General features: G+C 35.4%; 2 protein-coding genes across 3 annotated transcripts; both read left to right on the top strand.

The window, feature by feature from the left end:
- The first annotated feature begins 274 nt into the window (after nucleotides 1-274).
- LOC110682104 (methylmalonate-semialdehyde dehydrogenase [acylating], mitochondrial-like) lies at nucleotides 275-13282 on the top strand. Of its 2 annotated transcripts, none has more exons than XM_021858346.1 (20): nucleotides 275-734; nucleotides 1719-2272; nucleotides 3236-3303; nucleotides 3459-3533; nucleotides 3613-3774; nucleotides 3852-3930; nucleotides 4031-4185; nucleotides 4858-4921; nucleotides 6641-6720; nucleotides 6927-6992; nucleotides 7789-7839; nucleotides 8877-9028; nucleotides 9161-9251; nucleotides 9620-9700; nucleotides 10761-10838; nucleotides 10941-10976; nucleotides 11088-11131; nucleotides 11387-11465; nucleotides 11570-11657; nucleotides 12146-13282. In XM_021858346.1, exons 2-20 carry the CDS (start codon nucleotides 1756-1758, stop codon nucleotides 13000-13002), a joined length of 2823 nt encoding a protein of 940 aa, XP_021714038.1. In that variant the 5' UTR covers nucleotides 275-734; nucleotides 1719-1755; the 3' UTR covers nucleotides 13003-13282. The 2 variants fall into 2 exon arrangements, with proteins under 2 accessions (XP_021714038.1, XP_021714037.1); XM_021858345.1 differs by having other exon boundaries at nucleotides 12143-13282.
- Nucleotides 13283-13372: 90 nt separating this feature from the next.
- On the top strand, nucleotides 13373-16442 carry LOC110682105 (uncharacterized tRNA/rRNA methyltransferase YsgA-like). The gene is made up of 4 exons (XM_021858347.1): nucleotides 13373-13972; nucleotides 14316-14619; nucleotides 15250-15300; nucleotides 15843-16442. Exons 1-4 carry the CDS (start codon nucleotides 13677-13679, stop codon nucleotides 16245-16247), a joined length of 1056 nt encoding a protein of 351 aa, XP_021714039.1. The 5' UTR covers nucleotides 13373-13676; the 3' UTR covers nucleotides 16248-16442.
- The last annotated feature ends 997 nt before the right edge of the window (nucleotides 16443-17439 follow it).

The following is a 17439-nucleotide window of genomic DNA, read 5'->3' as shown; positions in this document are numbered from 1 at the left end:
CTTGTAATGTATCAAAGAGGCCAAAATGAATGGCCTTTGTTTCAACTCCCATGGCTTTAACTTAACTTTCAAAGACCATTTCATAAAGAATTCCATAGTCTTATCACTTTATCTTTCTCATTAACACATGATTTCACTATTTTACTTTTTATTTTTAACCCTAATCAGTTAACAAAATACTAAAGAGGGTAAATTGTGCATGATGTATAGTTTAGTAACAAAGAGTAACCATTAGTCAATATGTAGGATGAATAAATATATAGACATTTGCTAATTTTGCTAATATTTAAGGAAAATAACCTAGAAGATCTTAAATCACTTAAGACCCACAATATTGGTAGTTCGACAGGGTGTAACAGATTTCTACATTATTTTTATGATTATAGGTTTTAAATATTTTCTTCGTTTCTTAATAATCGCAATAGTTTGACTGACACAATTGTCAATTACTTCATATGTATTGAAAAAAATTACGAAATAATACAAAATGTTGCAATTATTATGAAATGAAAGTTACTTTATGACTTTCACATTGAGAGTGGTAAGTCATAAATGGAAAATGGCAACTAGTAAATCAAATTTTAGAGTGTAAAAATCACTCATACCCTAAAAAAAGAAAAAAAAAAAAAAAAAAGTCTCACAAGTCAGTTCATTCTTCCTCAACATCCAAATTGCCCTCTCTATTCTCTGTCCCCCATTATCAGTCTTTTGTATGACTAATTTCTGATCATCAGGTAATAACTTCAATCTTCGTTACAATTATAGTTTTAACACATGAATTTGATACATTTAATATTCTTAATTGAGAGCTTTTGTGTTCTTCATATTTGATGTTACGATTTTCTGCTGGGAAATTCTTCAATTGCCATTTCCAATTCGAATTGATTTATTAAAAGTTAGAATCTTTATTCCGTGGTATTGCTTATTTACACACAGTAGAAATGTAATATTGATGCGCATTTGTTTGCTTGATTGATCATTGTAATTACATTCTGGGTAGTAAATGTTATGATTTTTGTGAGAATGTAATACATATTATCACAATCAATTGTATTATTAGTTTATTATCATCATTATCATAAATTGTGGCCTTGTGGGTGTGTGGGCGACTTTTGAACTTTCTGATATGCTTAATGGGGTTGCCCTCTTGGAACCTTGTAATGGAGACAATGAAGTGGTACATGGCACTTTCTAGCTAGCCACACAATTGTTTTTTTCGGGAGCGGGGGCGAGGCGGGGAGGTGGGGGGACATAATGAAGGGCAATCACTAGTCCAGTAGCCCTGATCATAGCATTTCATGACCAGCTTTTATTTTGGTTGTGGAAGGAACATTTTAGTTATGTTCTCTGCTCCTAAAGAATTTATTCTTGTTAGAATCAAACCGGAACAAAAAGGATTCAGTCTAACCACATCAAAACAATGAACTTAATTCGTGTATTGATTAAAAAATATTTGGAAAATGCACATCGAGAAAAATTTAACAAGATCCTACAATCCCACATTATAATTTTTTTCAAATAAATTAGTTTTAAAAACTATTAAATTTAAGCCCAACTTAATTGTTGTCCCTCTGCCTCAGTAATGAAGTTGACTTTGCTTGTTGACTATTTTTTTTAACTATTATTTCTCAAATGATGTGCTGGAGTTGTAGACTTATGTGACTTTGTGAATGCTGCAATGGGAAAAACTTCCTTTTGATATATGCCTATGTTTGCAGAATTTTGCATAAATCTTAATCATCCATGTAAAGAGCCATGGAGAGCGTTCAGCCAAATGTGATGTGCCCTCCTCCACCTCGAACCTTCAAAGATAGAGAGGAACTTATTACATATGTTCGTGATTTTGGTGTGAGCCAGGGTTATGTGTTGACTATCAGGAAGTCTAAAAGAGACATCAATGTTGTCCTTGGCTGTGATAGAGGAGGAGGTCGTCGCAATAGACACAAGTCTGAGGCTCCTAAGCGCAAGAGAAAGGAAAACTCACGCCTCATAAACTGCCCTTTTGAGATCATCGGTAAAAAAGAAGAGGATGTTTGGGTGCTTAAGATTAGAAACGGAGAACACAACCATGAACCCTTAAAGGATATGTCAGAGCATAGATTTAGTCGTCGCTTCAATGAAGAAGAGGCTAGGCAAGTTAAGGAAATGATTGAGGCAGGTATAAAACCACGCCAAGTGCTTGAGACTCTGAAGCAAAGTAATCCACAACTTCAGTCCACCCCAAGGCATTTGTACAATCTCAAAACTAAAATTCGTGAAGGAAATTTCTCAGGTTCTACGCGATATTTTCTCATTGATATCTATGTTTTGTTGGTAGTTATGCCAAATGCACCTTGCACTTGGTAGCTCTCCTGGGCTTGACTTTTATGTCTGAATATAAGTTGATAACCTGCATGTTAAATTATTTTGAGCTATCTAATACTTATGATTAATTTTTACAAGTGTCCAATGTCTGAAAATATGAGTCTGTTGGGGGTATTTTGTTGTTATCCTAGTGGACTGAAAGGTTTTGGCTTTTAAGTGCCTTCTATACTTTGTGCTTATTATTGTATTACGACATTAACATTATCAACTACTGTATAGTGCTTCATAGTTTTACAATGTTATATTAGGAAACAGTGTTAAGAACGAGGGCGCATAAAGTGAAGGAAATCTGCAAGAATTTTGGGGTGAAGACATTGCATTAAGCATGCTCATTTATGCATTTGAGATGTTAACCTCTGAAGCATACCTATATCAAGAAACTTTTATTTTTAGTGTAGGTACTATGAGTTAATGTTGTTAGTTATACAATTATGCTTATCATTGAAGTGAAAAAGCACAAGCTCATGTGCTATCATTGAAGTGAAAAGGCACAAGCTTATGTGATTAAGCACCCACGTGGTATTGGTAATTTGCTAACAATTTTATTATTTAAGTGATAATATGAGTAGATGATAGTGCTTTGTTGTATGGTAATTAGAATGGACGGTTTGACTTAGGCATGACAACATCACTACTATTTGTCCTTGATTTTACTGCCGACAATGTGAAATATTTTTGTGATGATGCCTTTTGTCTTTGGCAATTTTTTTTGAAGGGGTGTGGTGAAGGAAGGTTTGTTGGTGCATTTGTTTGAATAAAAGATCAGCTATCTGATTTACAATGTGATTCATAGGCAAATCATAGCAGCATAATTCAGGCTTGTTGAAGCAAAGACTCCTATGAATCTTACCTTGTTATTTTTTTGGAACAGAAAGAAGTTTTAAGTCATGGAGGCCTAATGCATCTTCTGTAGGCACTTCCAGCGACATTGTGGAGCAAGTAAGGTCTCACCATAAAATATATGCTACTGTGTGTGCTTATAAGCTTGTCATAAATGGTCATAGTTTCCACAAGCAACTGCTAAAACAAAGTAAAGAATGAAAATTTGAAGGTGTGTATCTTACAGAAAGCATTTTCTACTCCAACATTTGCAGATGAAGGTATCCAATTTAATTGGTGGAAAATTTGTGGAATCACAAGGAGTTGTCTTTGTTGATGTTATCAATCCTGTGAGTGTACATTTTCTGCTCGTGTTGCCTTCAGTTTCTTGTAGCCAGTCATGGTGACTAATTGTGCATCTTCAAGCAGGCAACTCAAGAGGTTGTGTCTCAAGTGCCTTCAACGACATTTGAAGAGTTTAAAGCTGCTGTTTTTTCAGCAAAAGAAGCTTTTCCTTTGTGGAAGAATACACCTGTTTTCACTCGACAGCGTATTATGATGAAACTCCAAGAGCTCATACACAGAGACAAAGTGAGGGTGCAAAATTTGTATGTTCGCCTTTTATTTTTATTTGATATTTAGTATTAATTATAAAGCTTCTTTTCCAGGAGAAGCTTGCCTTGATTATCAACACTGAACAGGGGAAGACAACAAAGAGTGCTCATGCTGATATCCTCCATTGGTTAGGTAAAGATTGTTATTTTGTCGCTTGAAAGAAAAGAATCACAACTCAGAACAGCTAATCTTCGTGTTGTTTTTTTATTTTTTTATTTTTTTATTCTTCTAGAGGTGCTTGAACATGCTTGTGAGATTACAACTGTACAATGGGGGGAGTTTATGGCTAATGCTTCTAATGCGACTGATATGTACTCCATCAGGGAACCTCTAGGTGTTTGTGCTGGGATATGCAATTCTAACTTCTCCTCTATGGTCCCCTTGCGAGTATGTTTTCAGTATTTTATATTCCTCTTGCTAATTAGTTGCTTGTCTGTGATGAATAATTGGGTAAGCATCAATCTAGCTACTTGGATACACTTTGTGAAACTGATTTTCACTAAGATGTGTTATATTAGGATAGACTTTATTCTTTACAGATATAGACAGCAGATGTTGAGGAGAGCATCCATCTGTTATGAAATTATAATAACTCAATAATCACAATTCAAGGAACATGAATCCTCTATTTTGTATCAAGCTAGCAAAAACATTTAAAATTTTAGAAATGTTGAGTGCTGACTCTTGAGCTCGCAGACATCACTTCCCCCTCAAAGGATGCGCTTTTGCAAATAGTAACCATTTAGTTTACCTTAATTGTGCTTTTTGATTAGTTAATTGCTATAGAATTACGGATACCTAACATCCTTAAACTTAAAGCTTGGTTATTTGAACATTTTATTCCCTTTTTTTTCATATCTTTTTTTAACTACGAATCTTATGATGATATCATATAAAAAACTTATTGACCTTTATCCCAATATTACTCTTCTCAGCTCCTTATCTGATCCTGCAAAACCTCTCACTTCACCATGTAAATATTAATCCAACATGCAACGAGTTTTGTTATCATGTCGAAATGTTGAGATTTTTCTTGAGCCATGTAGGTTTTTTTGGCAGATGTTCTTAGTTGCAGTTACATGTGGGAATACATTTGTCCTAAAGCCATCTGAGAAAAATCCAGGTGATTTGTTGCTCTTCTGCATTGTTATTACATTGTAATATTTTTGAAATTCAAGTGTTTTGGATAGAAAGCTTATAGATTTGCGCTATATATCCAGTAGAGTAGGAAATTGGCAAAAAGCTGTTTCTGATGATGATATTTAAGTGTACTGTTATGGTTGTGAGATTATTGCCTCTCAAAAATCCTGGACATACACAGAACTACTTAATGAAATAATGGATCTCTTTTACTACTGACATCATGTATATTCTTTTGGGCTTTTGAAACTTGATGGGTTGTAAATCTATCATAAGCTCTTAAGATGCTTTGCTTTATACACCTAACTGCGAACGATGTGATACTAAATTCAGGGTTATTAAAGTGGAGCATATGATTCAATTTATAATGAATATTGTATATCATATGGTTTCTAAAGATGCTTCCATTAGCTTCGTAGGGTCAATTTATATTATCTTATTTTAAATTATTTTGTAGCAAAAGAAGTTCAGATAATTCAGCCAAAATTGGTTCAGATGAAGCAAAAAAGATAAGTTCAATAGTGAAAGTAAGTTAAGAAAATACAAGTTTAGATATAAAATAATTTGAAAAAAACAAGGGAGTGGGTGTATTTGCCTGTTATTATGAGTCCTCAAGGATATTCAAGAAGGAGATTAAGTTATCATTAGGTGAGGAGAGGTCAAGGAGGGGATGTAGAGCTACCCTATTGATTTGGCTTTTGAGTTCCATTAAGGGTGAGCCTGCCACTTTATGCAAAAATCTTGGATGACTTGGTAGTCACCAGGATGATACTGGATGATTTCAGCGTGTCCTGTTTGCTGATGACATTGTTTTGGTGGATGAAAGATGAAAAGATTTCCAAGGCTGAAAATGTTAGTATAAGTTTAGAGTAATGCTTACAATCTCAGTAATTGTGTTAAGAGATATGAGATTTCTTTTGCGACTATTGTGATCAGTAAAGGTTTTGGTGAGTTAGGATTGGTAGAGAGATGTACTTTAGAAGGACTGCTTGAGATAGCTTAAATATCTGAGGATTCCAGAAGATACATAAAGCCACCACAACATTGTGGAAACATATTGAATTCATTGGAAAGTATTTGCTGGTGGCTCAAGGCGAGCTTACTTTACAGTGCAAAGGGACCATGGAGCAAGTTTTGGTCATAAGCTACTAATTTCGATGATAGGGATGCTTCATTTTATTTGTGGCTATACTAGAAATTTAGGAATTGATGAGCTCATTTGGGCATATGGCTTTGACTTTTAGTACTGGAATGCTGAATGTGAGAGGCAACAATCAAGGTTGGGGCACTGCAACAAAGAGTGACAAAAAAAATTGAGACTACGGCCAAGTGCTTCACTTGAGTTCTCAACAGGTACATGCCAATACTTGAAACGTATTTATGGCACTCTAGGATATTATAATGGACATTTTTGGGGAGGTCTTTCCTCCTTTGGGTAATTTGGTGTTATAATCCTTATAGATTGTATGAAAAAATTCTTTTGCTCACCTTTTGAGTGCATGTTTACTCTCTGTTTCCAGAATACCCTTCTATCTACATTTTCTATCATCTTGATCTATCCACACCTTTCTTCACTACAAGTTTACTGTTAGTTTACTATTATAAGGTGGCAGATAAATATTATCATTGGATGCTTGGTATTGTCTGTAATCCCAGTCATTGACTACTGTTAGATACATTCTTGCATTTTGTTTTATCCCAGGTGCTTCAATGAAGCTTGCAGCATTGGCCATAGAGGCAGGCTTTCCTAATGGAGTCTTAAATATTGTTCATGGAGGCAATGTAAGCTCCCCCCTCCCTCCCCCCCCCCCTCTCTCTCTCTCTCTCTCTCTCTCTCTGCAGGTTGTGATGCCAATAAAGGTCATCATGATAACTATTTCGTTTATGTGTGCCCTAGTTATTTATATTTCCTTTTATTACATATTTTGATTTCCTGATTTGGGTTCTTTAAACTAACCCAATTACTTGATGAAAAATTACTTGAACAGGACATCGTTAATTATGTATGTGATGATGACGATATAAAATCCATATCATGTGTTGGCGCCTATAAGGTAATTTATTTCCTTAATGTTTGAGTAATGACTTCATTGGTTGTTTCAAGTTTCTCAGAATATCAGAAAATTCTGATAAGATGTTATAATTCAACATTAGTTTTTTCAGCTTTGAAGTGCCTGTATCTATTCACTGACCTCTTTGTGACATGCAACAAGATATTCTGTTCTTCCCTAGAGACATCATAGGTTGTTATTCTTCCTTTTAATGTTAGATGATGGGAAATTATGAGTTGGAATATGTGGTTTTATGAATCATTGGCCAGAACTCCAGAAGGTTTTTATTTGGTGTGTGTGTTTGTGATGACTGTGACTTTTGTGACTTGTGATCAAATAAATTCTGCTAGAAGTATTAATTGTCCAAACGGTTGTATTGTTAGCTCTTCCTAATTTGAATAATGAGTCCAAAGTCTTAATCCATTTGTGTAATCGAAGAACAGTGTAAGGCTTTATACAGAAGTCAAACGTCTTACAACCAATCAGAGGAAAGACAGTTAGCAGTCTTAGAAATCTTCCTAAAATATATAAAGACAGCTACTACACAATCATAGCATATAATTGTACTATAATAACGGCTGGCAGAAAATACAGAAACACATCCTGACATGCACATATTATTGGAATCCTTGGCTGGGCTTGACTGCATTTAAGTTGCAGCTTCTATGCTTCTGTAGACTCTTATTGTTACAACCTCTATGACTTCTGTCTAATGTTCATTCTGCTTCTGCTACTCATTCAGTACACGTATTACATGTTTATTTACTACTCTTTTCTTTATAATTATCTTTTGTCTTAGGATTGTATGGACATATATGCTAAAGCAACTGTCAGAGGGAAACGTGTTGAGGTAAAAATTTCAACCTATATCTTAGCAAGTTATTTTTGTACTTGTCCACTCATCATTTTACTGTTGAAATGTGTCATATAAATAACAATATACGAAGTACTTCATAAGATTAACCTCTGTGTTACTGATTACTGAATCTAAGATGGCCAGTTTTCTTGGTCCAGGACATATCTGGTAACTTAATTTGTTTGTGTAGTGGTTTATTGATTTGTAACTTGTTAGAAATTGGATGTTGTGTATCACTCCCTTTGATTTAAAATTCTCACTCATTTGGTTTGGGCACATTTATTGAGGGAGTACAAGGTGGGCCACGTGTTTAAAAAATAAAAAATAAAACAGGATGAGTATTGTGCAATAAATTAAAATGGCAAATTTGGGTGAGTATTTGCAATGAAGGAAGTATCTTGACTGTCTATCTAATTAATTAAAGAAAGATGCTCAGAAATTTCATGGCAACTGTTGACTGCAGATTTACATAAAATGATCTGAATAATGGACAGAATAAAATGCTATGAAATTGGATAAAGCATAGTTCGGATGGAAATTATCTCTTCTGCTAACCACTGAAAATGGATCTTATTAGACTTCCACAAACATTATCCAAACCTCTAGCTTTTATCCTGACACTGCATTTTGTTCAAAAAAATTGGGTTGATTAAATGATTGACACTTGTATGAGTTATATCACCATCTAATTTATACAAGCACAACTCCTAAAACTAGTGCTGGGCATACTCTATTATTTGTAGTATTTTAAACATTGGACTTTATACTTGTCTTCTTTTTCTTACATTCCTTTATCTTTGAAAATGTTATATTGTGAGCCATAAGGCAACAACCTCGAAGTTAGTATTGACTAGTTTGGGTAAGACTTCATAAATTCTCGGGTTTATGGTTAAATAAAATAATTATAATTTATTATTTAAGTTGAATATAGTGTGCTCTCTGCAGTTCTGAAGGCAGAGATCTTATAATGTGCTTGTGAATTATTATAGAATCTTGACTCTTCTTTCGACTGTTTTCCCATCTTTATGTAGGTCAATTCAGGGTCCAAAAATCAGGCTGTTGTCATGCCTGATGCATGCATGGATGCTACGCTTGATGCTTTGGTTGCTTCTGGATTTGTTGCTGCAGGAGATCCCTACATGTCACTCAGCTCAGTGATTTTTGTTGGAAACGCTACACCATGGTTTTGAAGCATTAATATTTTGTTTAATTTATCTTTGTTCGTAGCATATATGATATATCTAGTTAGGCCAATGGCATAACATTCTTGAGCCAAAACATGACATACTGATGCAGGATTGCTGGAACATTTCAGGGAGAAAGAACTTGTCAAACGTGCTAAAACCCTAACAGTATCTGGAGGAACAGATACAGGAGCAGATGTGGGTCCAGTACTCAGCAAGGAGGTACGAACAAGTACTTGTTGTGCATGTTTACCTGTGGTTTGACTTCCTCTATATAAGTTGATATTTGTCACATTTAATCAACTTGTCTTTTTTTTTGGTGTTTAACCTCACTATTCTGATGTCTACAGATTTTACTGTATGATATATATATATATATATATATATATATATATATATATATATATATATATATATATATACACTTCACTTTTATTAACTTTTGGTGTTTAACCTCACTATTCTGATGTCTACAAATTTTGGTGTTTGATATATATATATATATATATACACATAAACTTCACTTTTATTAACTTTATTCTATCATCCTGTCACCCCTGTCAGACCAATGTGCTTGTGTAATGTTGCAGGTGAAGGATGGAATATGTAGATCAGTACAAACTGCTGTTGAAAGTGGTGCTAGACTTATTCTTGATGGAAGGGACATCATGGTACTGTCCCCATATTGTTTTGGGCTAATAATATTCTAGCTTGCATCTTCATCTTTGAAATATAAAATTCTGTTGTGTAAATAAATGGATTAAGTACTTCAAGGCAGTCTCTACCGTAATAAGTCTCATGTTGGTATGTATTGGCTACTTAGAGTCGAAAAAACGTAAACAAAGTATGTGTTTGGACTTTGAATGGATGTGGCAAGTCGCTTTAATGGATGATATTATCAAATCAGGTAAAACAACCTTTTCTGCCACAACCACTCTATTCTTTCCCAAAATCCCTAACCTTGGAATAACCGAATAACAACAATGAAGAAAATGGAGGGAAAATATGCATATGCTTGCAGCCTGGCATGAATTTGTTGTGGATACTTTATGGTCTTGGTACCTTTCATTTGAATCTGCACATATGTTAATTCAAAAGAATTTTGGATTTTCAGGGAATAGGGACATTTGTGAATTCTTTCCTCAGTGATTTAAGAATTGGCTGCTTGAAAAGATGTTTGCATAGTCTCTATATTCAAACTACTCTCATCAAGATCTTAGTAGTTTTACTTTCTAGTGTAACTCTCTTTTCTTTCTTGCCCCCCTTTCTCCCTGTAGTGTAGCGCTTTCATTTACCTTCATCAAGATCGATCACATAAATGCCAACATCTATTCTCATTATCTGCTTTCATATACTAGATATGGAAACAATGAAATCTCAATTTGCAGTTGTGTGCTTATCTTTGACTCGGTTAACTGGGGGATAGGTTGGTGTTGTACATGTACTGCTCTGAAGCATGCCTCAGTGAACATCTGCTGATTTTATTTTATCGTTAACCAACTACAATAATTATTCTACCTCATTTCTGCTCCTCCTTGTGCTCCATTTCCATTCGGTGACTGAGTTCATTGTTGATTCCTGAAGCTGTCCTGTATTGATGAGTGTCAATTTGTGTACAATTGCTTTTAATGAATCACATGCTTACATCTAACTGTTACTAATCTTTATCGGGATCACTGTATAGTGTTTACAGTCTTTCTGAAGAATTGTAAATTTTTTGGTTGTTCCCAGGTTCCAGGATATGAGGGTGGAAATTTTGTTGGCCCGACAATCTTGAGTGACGTCACAGCTAGTATGGAGTGTTTTAAGGTGCCTGTATCATTGCACCCTCCTCTATGCTAATTGTGTTAAATTAAGAATTGCTATTTGGATTTTCTTTTGTATAATAGTATTCAATTTTTTCATTTCCAGGAAGATATTTTTGGACCAGTATTGCTATGTACACAGGTAACATTTGGTGACTTAAAATTTTTTCTTCTCTTTCAATTTTCCCATCTGCTATGGAGTAATAAGGGTATTACCTTTTCTTTGTGGCATTTCAAATTTGTTTGAATGCAGGTCCACAGTTTAGAAGATGCCGTAGCCATCATCAACCGGCACAAGTACTTCTCAGCTCTCTTTTGCATTATCAGCTTTTGTTGAAGTTTGGGTTTTCCAGTTTAGTTTCACTATTTGGTTTATCCAGCTTTTATTGAAGATGGTTTGCTTTATGTCTGGATTTATATTTGATACCTAGTCATTCAAAGTAGTTATCTGATGATTGCATCTTGATAGAGGCTCTGAGGCAGAAACTTTTAAAGATATAGCTCAGTATATTGTTAAAGCTCTTCATCCAAAGTATTGTTTGCCTCGTTTAGGTTTGGGAATGGAGCATCTATTTTTACTACATCTGGTATTGCGGCAAGGAAGTTTCAGAATATTGTTGAAGTAGGGTTGGTAAGCTCCTGTCTTATTTGTGAAACCAAAATCGGCCTGCTTAATGTTCATGTTTCTTGGCCATTGCCAAATTTACCTGCTACAATGCTCTATGATTGACTCAGATTGGGATCAATGTTCCTGTTCCGTTTCCATTGACAAATTCTTCAGCTGGATCAACAGAATCCTATGCAGGCAATATCAATTTTCATGGTCTCTATCTGTCTTTTTTCCTTAACCCTTTCCCCATATTCTCTTTCCCCCTTGTATTATTTACACCGCACTCTTCTACCCCCATCCCTTACACCTGATATGAATGCACTAGTATATATAACTAAGTTTGTGTTTGGGTCATAGGTAACAGTTTAAACTGAAATTTCTTTTCTACGGAAGTTTTGGTTTCAAAGTACATTTCCTTAGAAAAAGGAAAAAAAGAAACTGAGGGGGGGAGGATGGAAGAGAGAAGAGAAAGGTGAGGCTATGGAGGAATATATTGCATTCCTTACACGAGGAAAATATTTTCAACCACTGAAATAAACAACCTAATAATATTACTTTTCACCCCTTAAAAAACCCAATCGACTTCTTGTCGAGTAAAGGAAAATCTATGTTTTTGTATGCTAAGCTCCTTAGGCTGCTCTCAGACTACATAACTGATTCATTTTTTGTTTTTGTTTCAACTTTAATAAAAAAAAAAGTAGGGAAAGCAGGTATTCATTTCTATACACAGGTGAAGATAGTTGCACAACAATGGAGGGACCTAACCTCCAAAGGAATCTTATCAAGCAAAACCTTGACATCTGAGGAGGGAGCATCAAATCAAGCTGACCTTCCAGTGACCGTGTCTTCATCATCAGATACAGATTCTTTCAGCCATGAACCCTCAGATTCAGTCCCAAAATCATCACGAGAAATTACAGATCTGAATAGGCCAGTAAATGGACCTTCCATTCAAAATGACCTGTCCTGCACTGCAACATCAATGTCATTTGCTAGCACATCCGGAGTGAATATACCTCAAACATCTACATTCACTGAGGTGTATCCCTCCACAACTCAGGGCCTCGACAATCTTGCCATGGATCTAAGTGCAGAGAGAGGAAATTTGTCAATGGAGTCTCACAGGAATAATCTAGACCCACAGTTGCTTGTTACTTCTGAGAGTAGTTACATGTCAATGGTATCGCATGAGATGGGACTTATTTATGAATCTGAAAGAGCTTATACAGCTGCAGCTACAATTTCTGAGCAAATGTCTGTACCTACAATGAGTGTGAAGATTGAACCAACTCCGAGGTTGTCACATATGCCTGCAATGCCCCCAAGGGCTTGTGTTCACCCTATGGTTGGGGATACTAGTCATGAGACTCATGACCAAGCACCATCATCGGTATTACGTACAATAGAGAGTGTGATGATTGAACCAGCAAATCAGAGGTTGTCATATATGCCTACAATGCCCCAAAGGGCTTGTGATCTAAACCCTGTGGTTGGGGATATTAGTCATGACCAAGCCCCATCATCGGTATTGCCCTCTTGTGAAAGAAGAAACTTTTAGCATTAGGCATTCAGCTTCATAGATTGTGTAGAACAGGTGACTTGACATTAGATTCTATTGTTGATTTCTTAACATAGTTATTCACAGAAATTGAACATCCATCTTGGGTGAAAGAGAGAGGACTGAGCTTTGGTAAAATTTATTAAACGCTGATTATCATGTTGCCATCTCCCAGAGTCCCAGTCTCCTACCATTGCTGTCCAAACACACCATAACTGTATGTTATATCACCTTGTTTTGATTTGAGTAATGGTACCCACTCTTGTGGTTTTTATCTTAGAAGAAAACACGTGAGATATGAAAATATGATCATCGACTTATTTTCTCATTGAAATATTTTTCTATCAACCAACTATAGCAATCTCTATGTATACCAATAAGTTTTTAGTTTTTGTTTTTAGCAGTTGTATACCAATAAGTTAATTTCGGTTATTTTTGTATTGATTCAATTAAAGCAATATGACATACGCCTCTATATTTTCCATTGATAATTTAAAGAGTAGCTTATATTTCGCCAAACCATGTTATCTTGTACGGGATGCACAATATTCATTGTACAGACGCCTCTACCATTTTATTTGCATTATGCAAGTGTTGTTAGAAACTGAGTGACTAAAACAGTCAATTCTCCTGGAGAAAGAGAGAGAAAAGTCAGAATTTAGTGATTTGGTAAGATGCAATGCACAAGCTCAAACTGGTATTCCACTTCCTACAAACTTCAAGGAGCAAAAGTAGCCCCTTATATAAAAGCATCAAATTACCAGACAAGAATACAGAGAATAAAAGCTTGTCATAATCTTAAAAATGGCAGCAATTGCTTACTCACTGAGTCAACTCGTTCACCACCAACTGCAAAATCAATCACCAGCACTTCAAACCCATTTGTGAAGCATTGCGTAAAGCTCCGTCAGAGTTCTTCTTATCGTCACTCTCATGGTTCTGTGCTTGTCGTTGGCACTACCCTTATCAGGTCATTTTTCTTCCATCAATTTTCAATTTCCTCTGTTTTTTAGGGTTGTAATTCTGTGTAAGTCATGGTTTTTTTTTTTTAATCTGGGTTTGATTAAATTTGACCTGGAATTTGAAATTATGAAATGGGTATTTCTAATTTTAAATTTTATTAAGTTTGGTACAATTTGTGTTTTTGTTGAATTTGACCTGAAATTTGCAACTTTTGAAATGGGAAATCACTAATTCTGATTCTATCCAATTTTGTTCTTAATTTGAATGATAAATGCAATGCTAATTTGTTCAAATTAGACCAATTTAGTGTCCTGAATTTTGTGGGAATTTTGCAAATTATTTGTACACAGGGAAATTCATGAGTTTCATAAGTTGAAACAAGAGCAAAAAATGGCAGTAGAATGTCTATTTGTGCTTGATAAAGCTGAAATTCCTGAAGGATTATGTGATGTTCCTGGAGAGAGAGTGTATGTGAGCTCTTTGGTGATGAAAAAGCTTTCTGGGGTTCAGTCAACTGAATCAATTGAAGTTATAGCTCTCATGAAGATGCCTAATTGTTTTACGGATTTGAGTGATGATCGTCTCGAGGTGGATTGTACAAGATGGTTTCGTTGTGCCGGTACTCATCGAATTCTAGTCCTTGAAGGGATTCAGGTTTTGCTTTGGTGCTTGCTCTCTTAGTTTGTTTACTAGGGTAACTTTTTGTTGCACTTGGAGCCTTTGAAATTTCTACATCCTCCTCCAATAATGAAATGTGTTAAATTCCACCACATTTTTTTTTGTCCTGGTTTAATCATTAGATAATTTTTACTATCTGCTAGAATCATTCATCAAGAATTAAACTGTCTTATAAGTTTCAAAACTGTAATATGTCAAAATAAATTACTCAAGAACTGGGATTTTTGGTGAGCCAGTTTATGTATATATTTGGTGTAAAAATATATACTAGTAGTTGAATTTTTAGAGTTTCTTGATGTGCCTATGGTATAAGAATGAGAGCAACCTACTATCAACCCTGTTTCAAGTACTGCGATAATGGATTGAGATTTCGCTGTTTTTTTTTTTTTTTTTCTTTATATTTCTGCCATTTCAAATCTATCAAACTTTTACCTTAGTAAATCAATTGATGATCTATATAATAGTGTGTCTGGCTTGGTGTGTATACTTAAGTTTTCCTACGTGGTGCCTTTTCTTGGTATTACCATTCAATCTATCAAGTGTAATGTGCAGTTTTCACTGTTTGACTACCTGGTCTTAACTTCTGTAACTTGATGGTTGATGCAGGATCCAGGGAACCTTGGTACATTGCTTAGATCGGCCCTGGCATTCAAATGGGTAAGTGACTATACATCATTATGTGCTTCTAACTTTACCTCTTATGTGTGGTTGCCAAAGGTTTAATTGTTGTAAAGAAGAATAAATATAAATTGTGAATATTATATAAATTTCCAGTTTACCTGTTTCAAGTACTGCAAAAATTGTGAATATAGATTTCCAGTTTACCTATTATCAACCCTGTTTTATAATTTCACAGTGCATGTAATTAGCAACGTCTGCTTCACACTTTATAGATGTAGCATGTAGCTGGTCATGAATAGTTTTCATAGTTGGTCATGCCAAAGTAATGAAAATGCAATTGAAAAACCAACCCGCTTTTTTCATTTTAAGATTTCCAGCTTACCTGAACATATGTGCAGTATTAAGTTTCTTATTCTTTAATTAAATTGTAGATTTGGGACTGAAATACTATAGAAACTTTTGTACTTCTTCTTCTATTTTAAACAGGAAAAAAGGAACTACAGCATTTAGTTATCAACCTATAGAAGAACATATGTAAATATTTGTTTTCATGTTTAACAGAATGGTGTTTCCTGCAGAATGGTGTTTTCCTGCTTCCTGGATGCTGTGATCCTTTCAATGAGAAGGCATTCAGGGCTAGCAGAGGTGCTCCATTTCAGCTTCCCCTAGTTTCGGGAAATTGGGCACATCTTGAAGCTTTTAGCAATGAAGTTCAAGTGAAGATGTTTGCTGGTCACCCTGCCAGTAGCAATGGATCTAAGCCTGTTCATAAGTTGTCCCAAAGGCTTGCACATTCTCTGGCTGATACGCCATTATGTTTAGTTCTAGGCAGCGAGGGTAGTGGTCTTACGGAGAGAGCAAGGGAATTCTGTGAACTGGTAAGTATACCAATGGCTGATAATTTTGAGTCTCTTAATGTCGCAGTGGCAGGTGGAATATTTATGTTTATGCTACAATCTGAGTTAGAGGTTGCCCAGACTTGATTTCAGATGCAAGTCTCTAGTAGACCGGTGCCTTAGTTCCACATGCGCAGCTTAGAGTAACTAAGTGAGAGAGAAGTTAGAAATGAGTAAACTATATTGTAGAAGCAGTAATTGTGATCCACGAGTTAAACAACATGACTACTTTCATTGATTGATTTGCCATGGTCTTTGGTATACAAAGATGCTTTATTGCTCTTCGTTATAGGGGCACTTCCACCAATGATTGATCACCAATTCAAGTACGTCTAATAATGCTTAATAGTCTTGGACTTAGAGACACCCTTTATAAAAGAAAGATTATTCCTTTTAATCAATAATCTTTGTACTTTTTGTTCTGCTTATCCGGAATCTCACAATTACTTATTTCTTACTTGTGATAGGGCCAAAGAAATTTGGAACCACACTTTAACCCAAAGCTGATTGTCCGGTGAACTTCCACCTATAGACTTAAACGACATTATCTACGCTTTGGAAAAACAACTCCTCCCTTCGAGAGGTTATCTTCCTTTTATGGAGTATTTGGAAAGAACGGAACTCTATTATTTTTAAGAATGAGACTCTTGACATCCCTAGAACCTTCCACCAAGCGCAATTTGCGTTCAAAGAGTGGAATTATCGCATTCTCATAGATACTCTTTTTAACCTCGGGGTCTCTAATGCAGAAATCTCAAACCCATCATCTTTCTTACCCAAACCACCCTAACCCACAATTAGTTGCATGGGAAGCTCCTCCTCTCAACTCTTTCAAACTCAACTTCGACGATTCAATAAAAAACAATTTAGCAGCAGCAGGAGTCATCATCAGAGACAGTGACGGTAAATCCATTGCAGCACAAGCTTTCAACCTTAGAACCACCAACGTCTTTGTAGCTGAAGCTTTAAGGGAATTATGCTCGCCCTCCAACAAGGATTACAAGATCTTTAAATTGAAGGGGACAATCTCCTCGTTGTCAACGCAATGAATGATATTTGGTCGACCTCATGGCAAATTGATCACGTTATAGCGATATCAAATCTTATTTCGCAGATTTCCCCATTCGAAAATTTGGCATGTCTATAGAAACAGAGTAGCAAATTGGATTACAAATGTTGACCATCTTGTCATCGACAAATTAGATATTTCTTTTTGTACCTCTTCAATGTTCAGCTTTATACCTCATTCTCACCTCAAATGCTTTAGGATCGCGCCCTC

Source organism: Chenopodium quinoa, unplaced genomic scaffold, assembly GCF_001683475.1.
Source record: "Chenopodium quinoa cultivar QQ74 unplaced genomic scaffold, ASM168347v1, whole genome shotgun sequence".
Taxonomy (NCBI): domain Eukaryota; kingdom Viridiplantae; phylum Streptophyta; class Magnoliopsida; order Caryophyllales; family Amaranthaceae; genus Chenopodium; species Chenopodium quinoa.
This window is presented reverse-complemented; position numbering and strand designations above follow the sequence as displayed.

Coding starts and splice junctions, on each gene's coding strand:
- LOC110682104 (XM_021858345.1), top strand. CDS start 1,756: ATGGAGAGCGTTCAGCCAAATGTGATGTGCCCTCCTCCACCTCGAACC. Junction 9,029..9,160: donor GTTGGAAACGCTACACCATG/GTTTTGAAGCAT, acceptor GGAACATTTCAG/GGAGAAAGAACTTGTCAAAC. Junction 9,252..9,619: donor GTCCAGTACTCAGCAAGGAG/GTACGAACAAGT, acceptor GTAATGTTGCAG/GTGAAGGATGGAATATGTAG.
- LOC110682105 (XM_021858347.1), top strand. CDS start 13,677: ATGCAATGCACAAGCTCAAACTGGTATTCCACTTCCTACAAACTTCAA. Junction 14,620..15,249: donor TAGTCCTTGAAGGGATTCAG/GTTTTGCTTTGG, acceptor TGGTTGATGCAG/GATCCAGGGAACCTTGGTAC. Junction 15,301..15,842: donor CGGCCCTGGCATTCAAATGG/GTAAGTGACTAT, acceptor TGTTTCCTGCAG/AATGGTGTTTTCCTGCTTCC.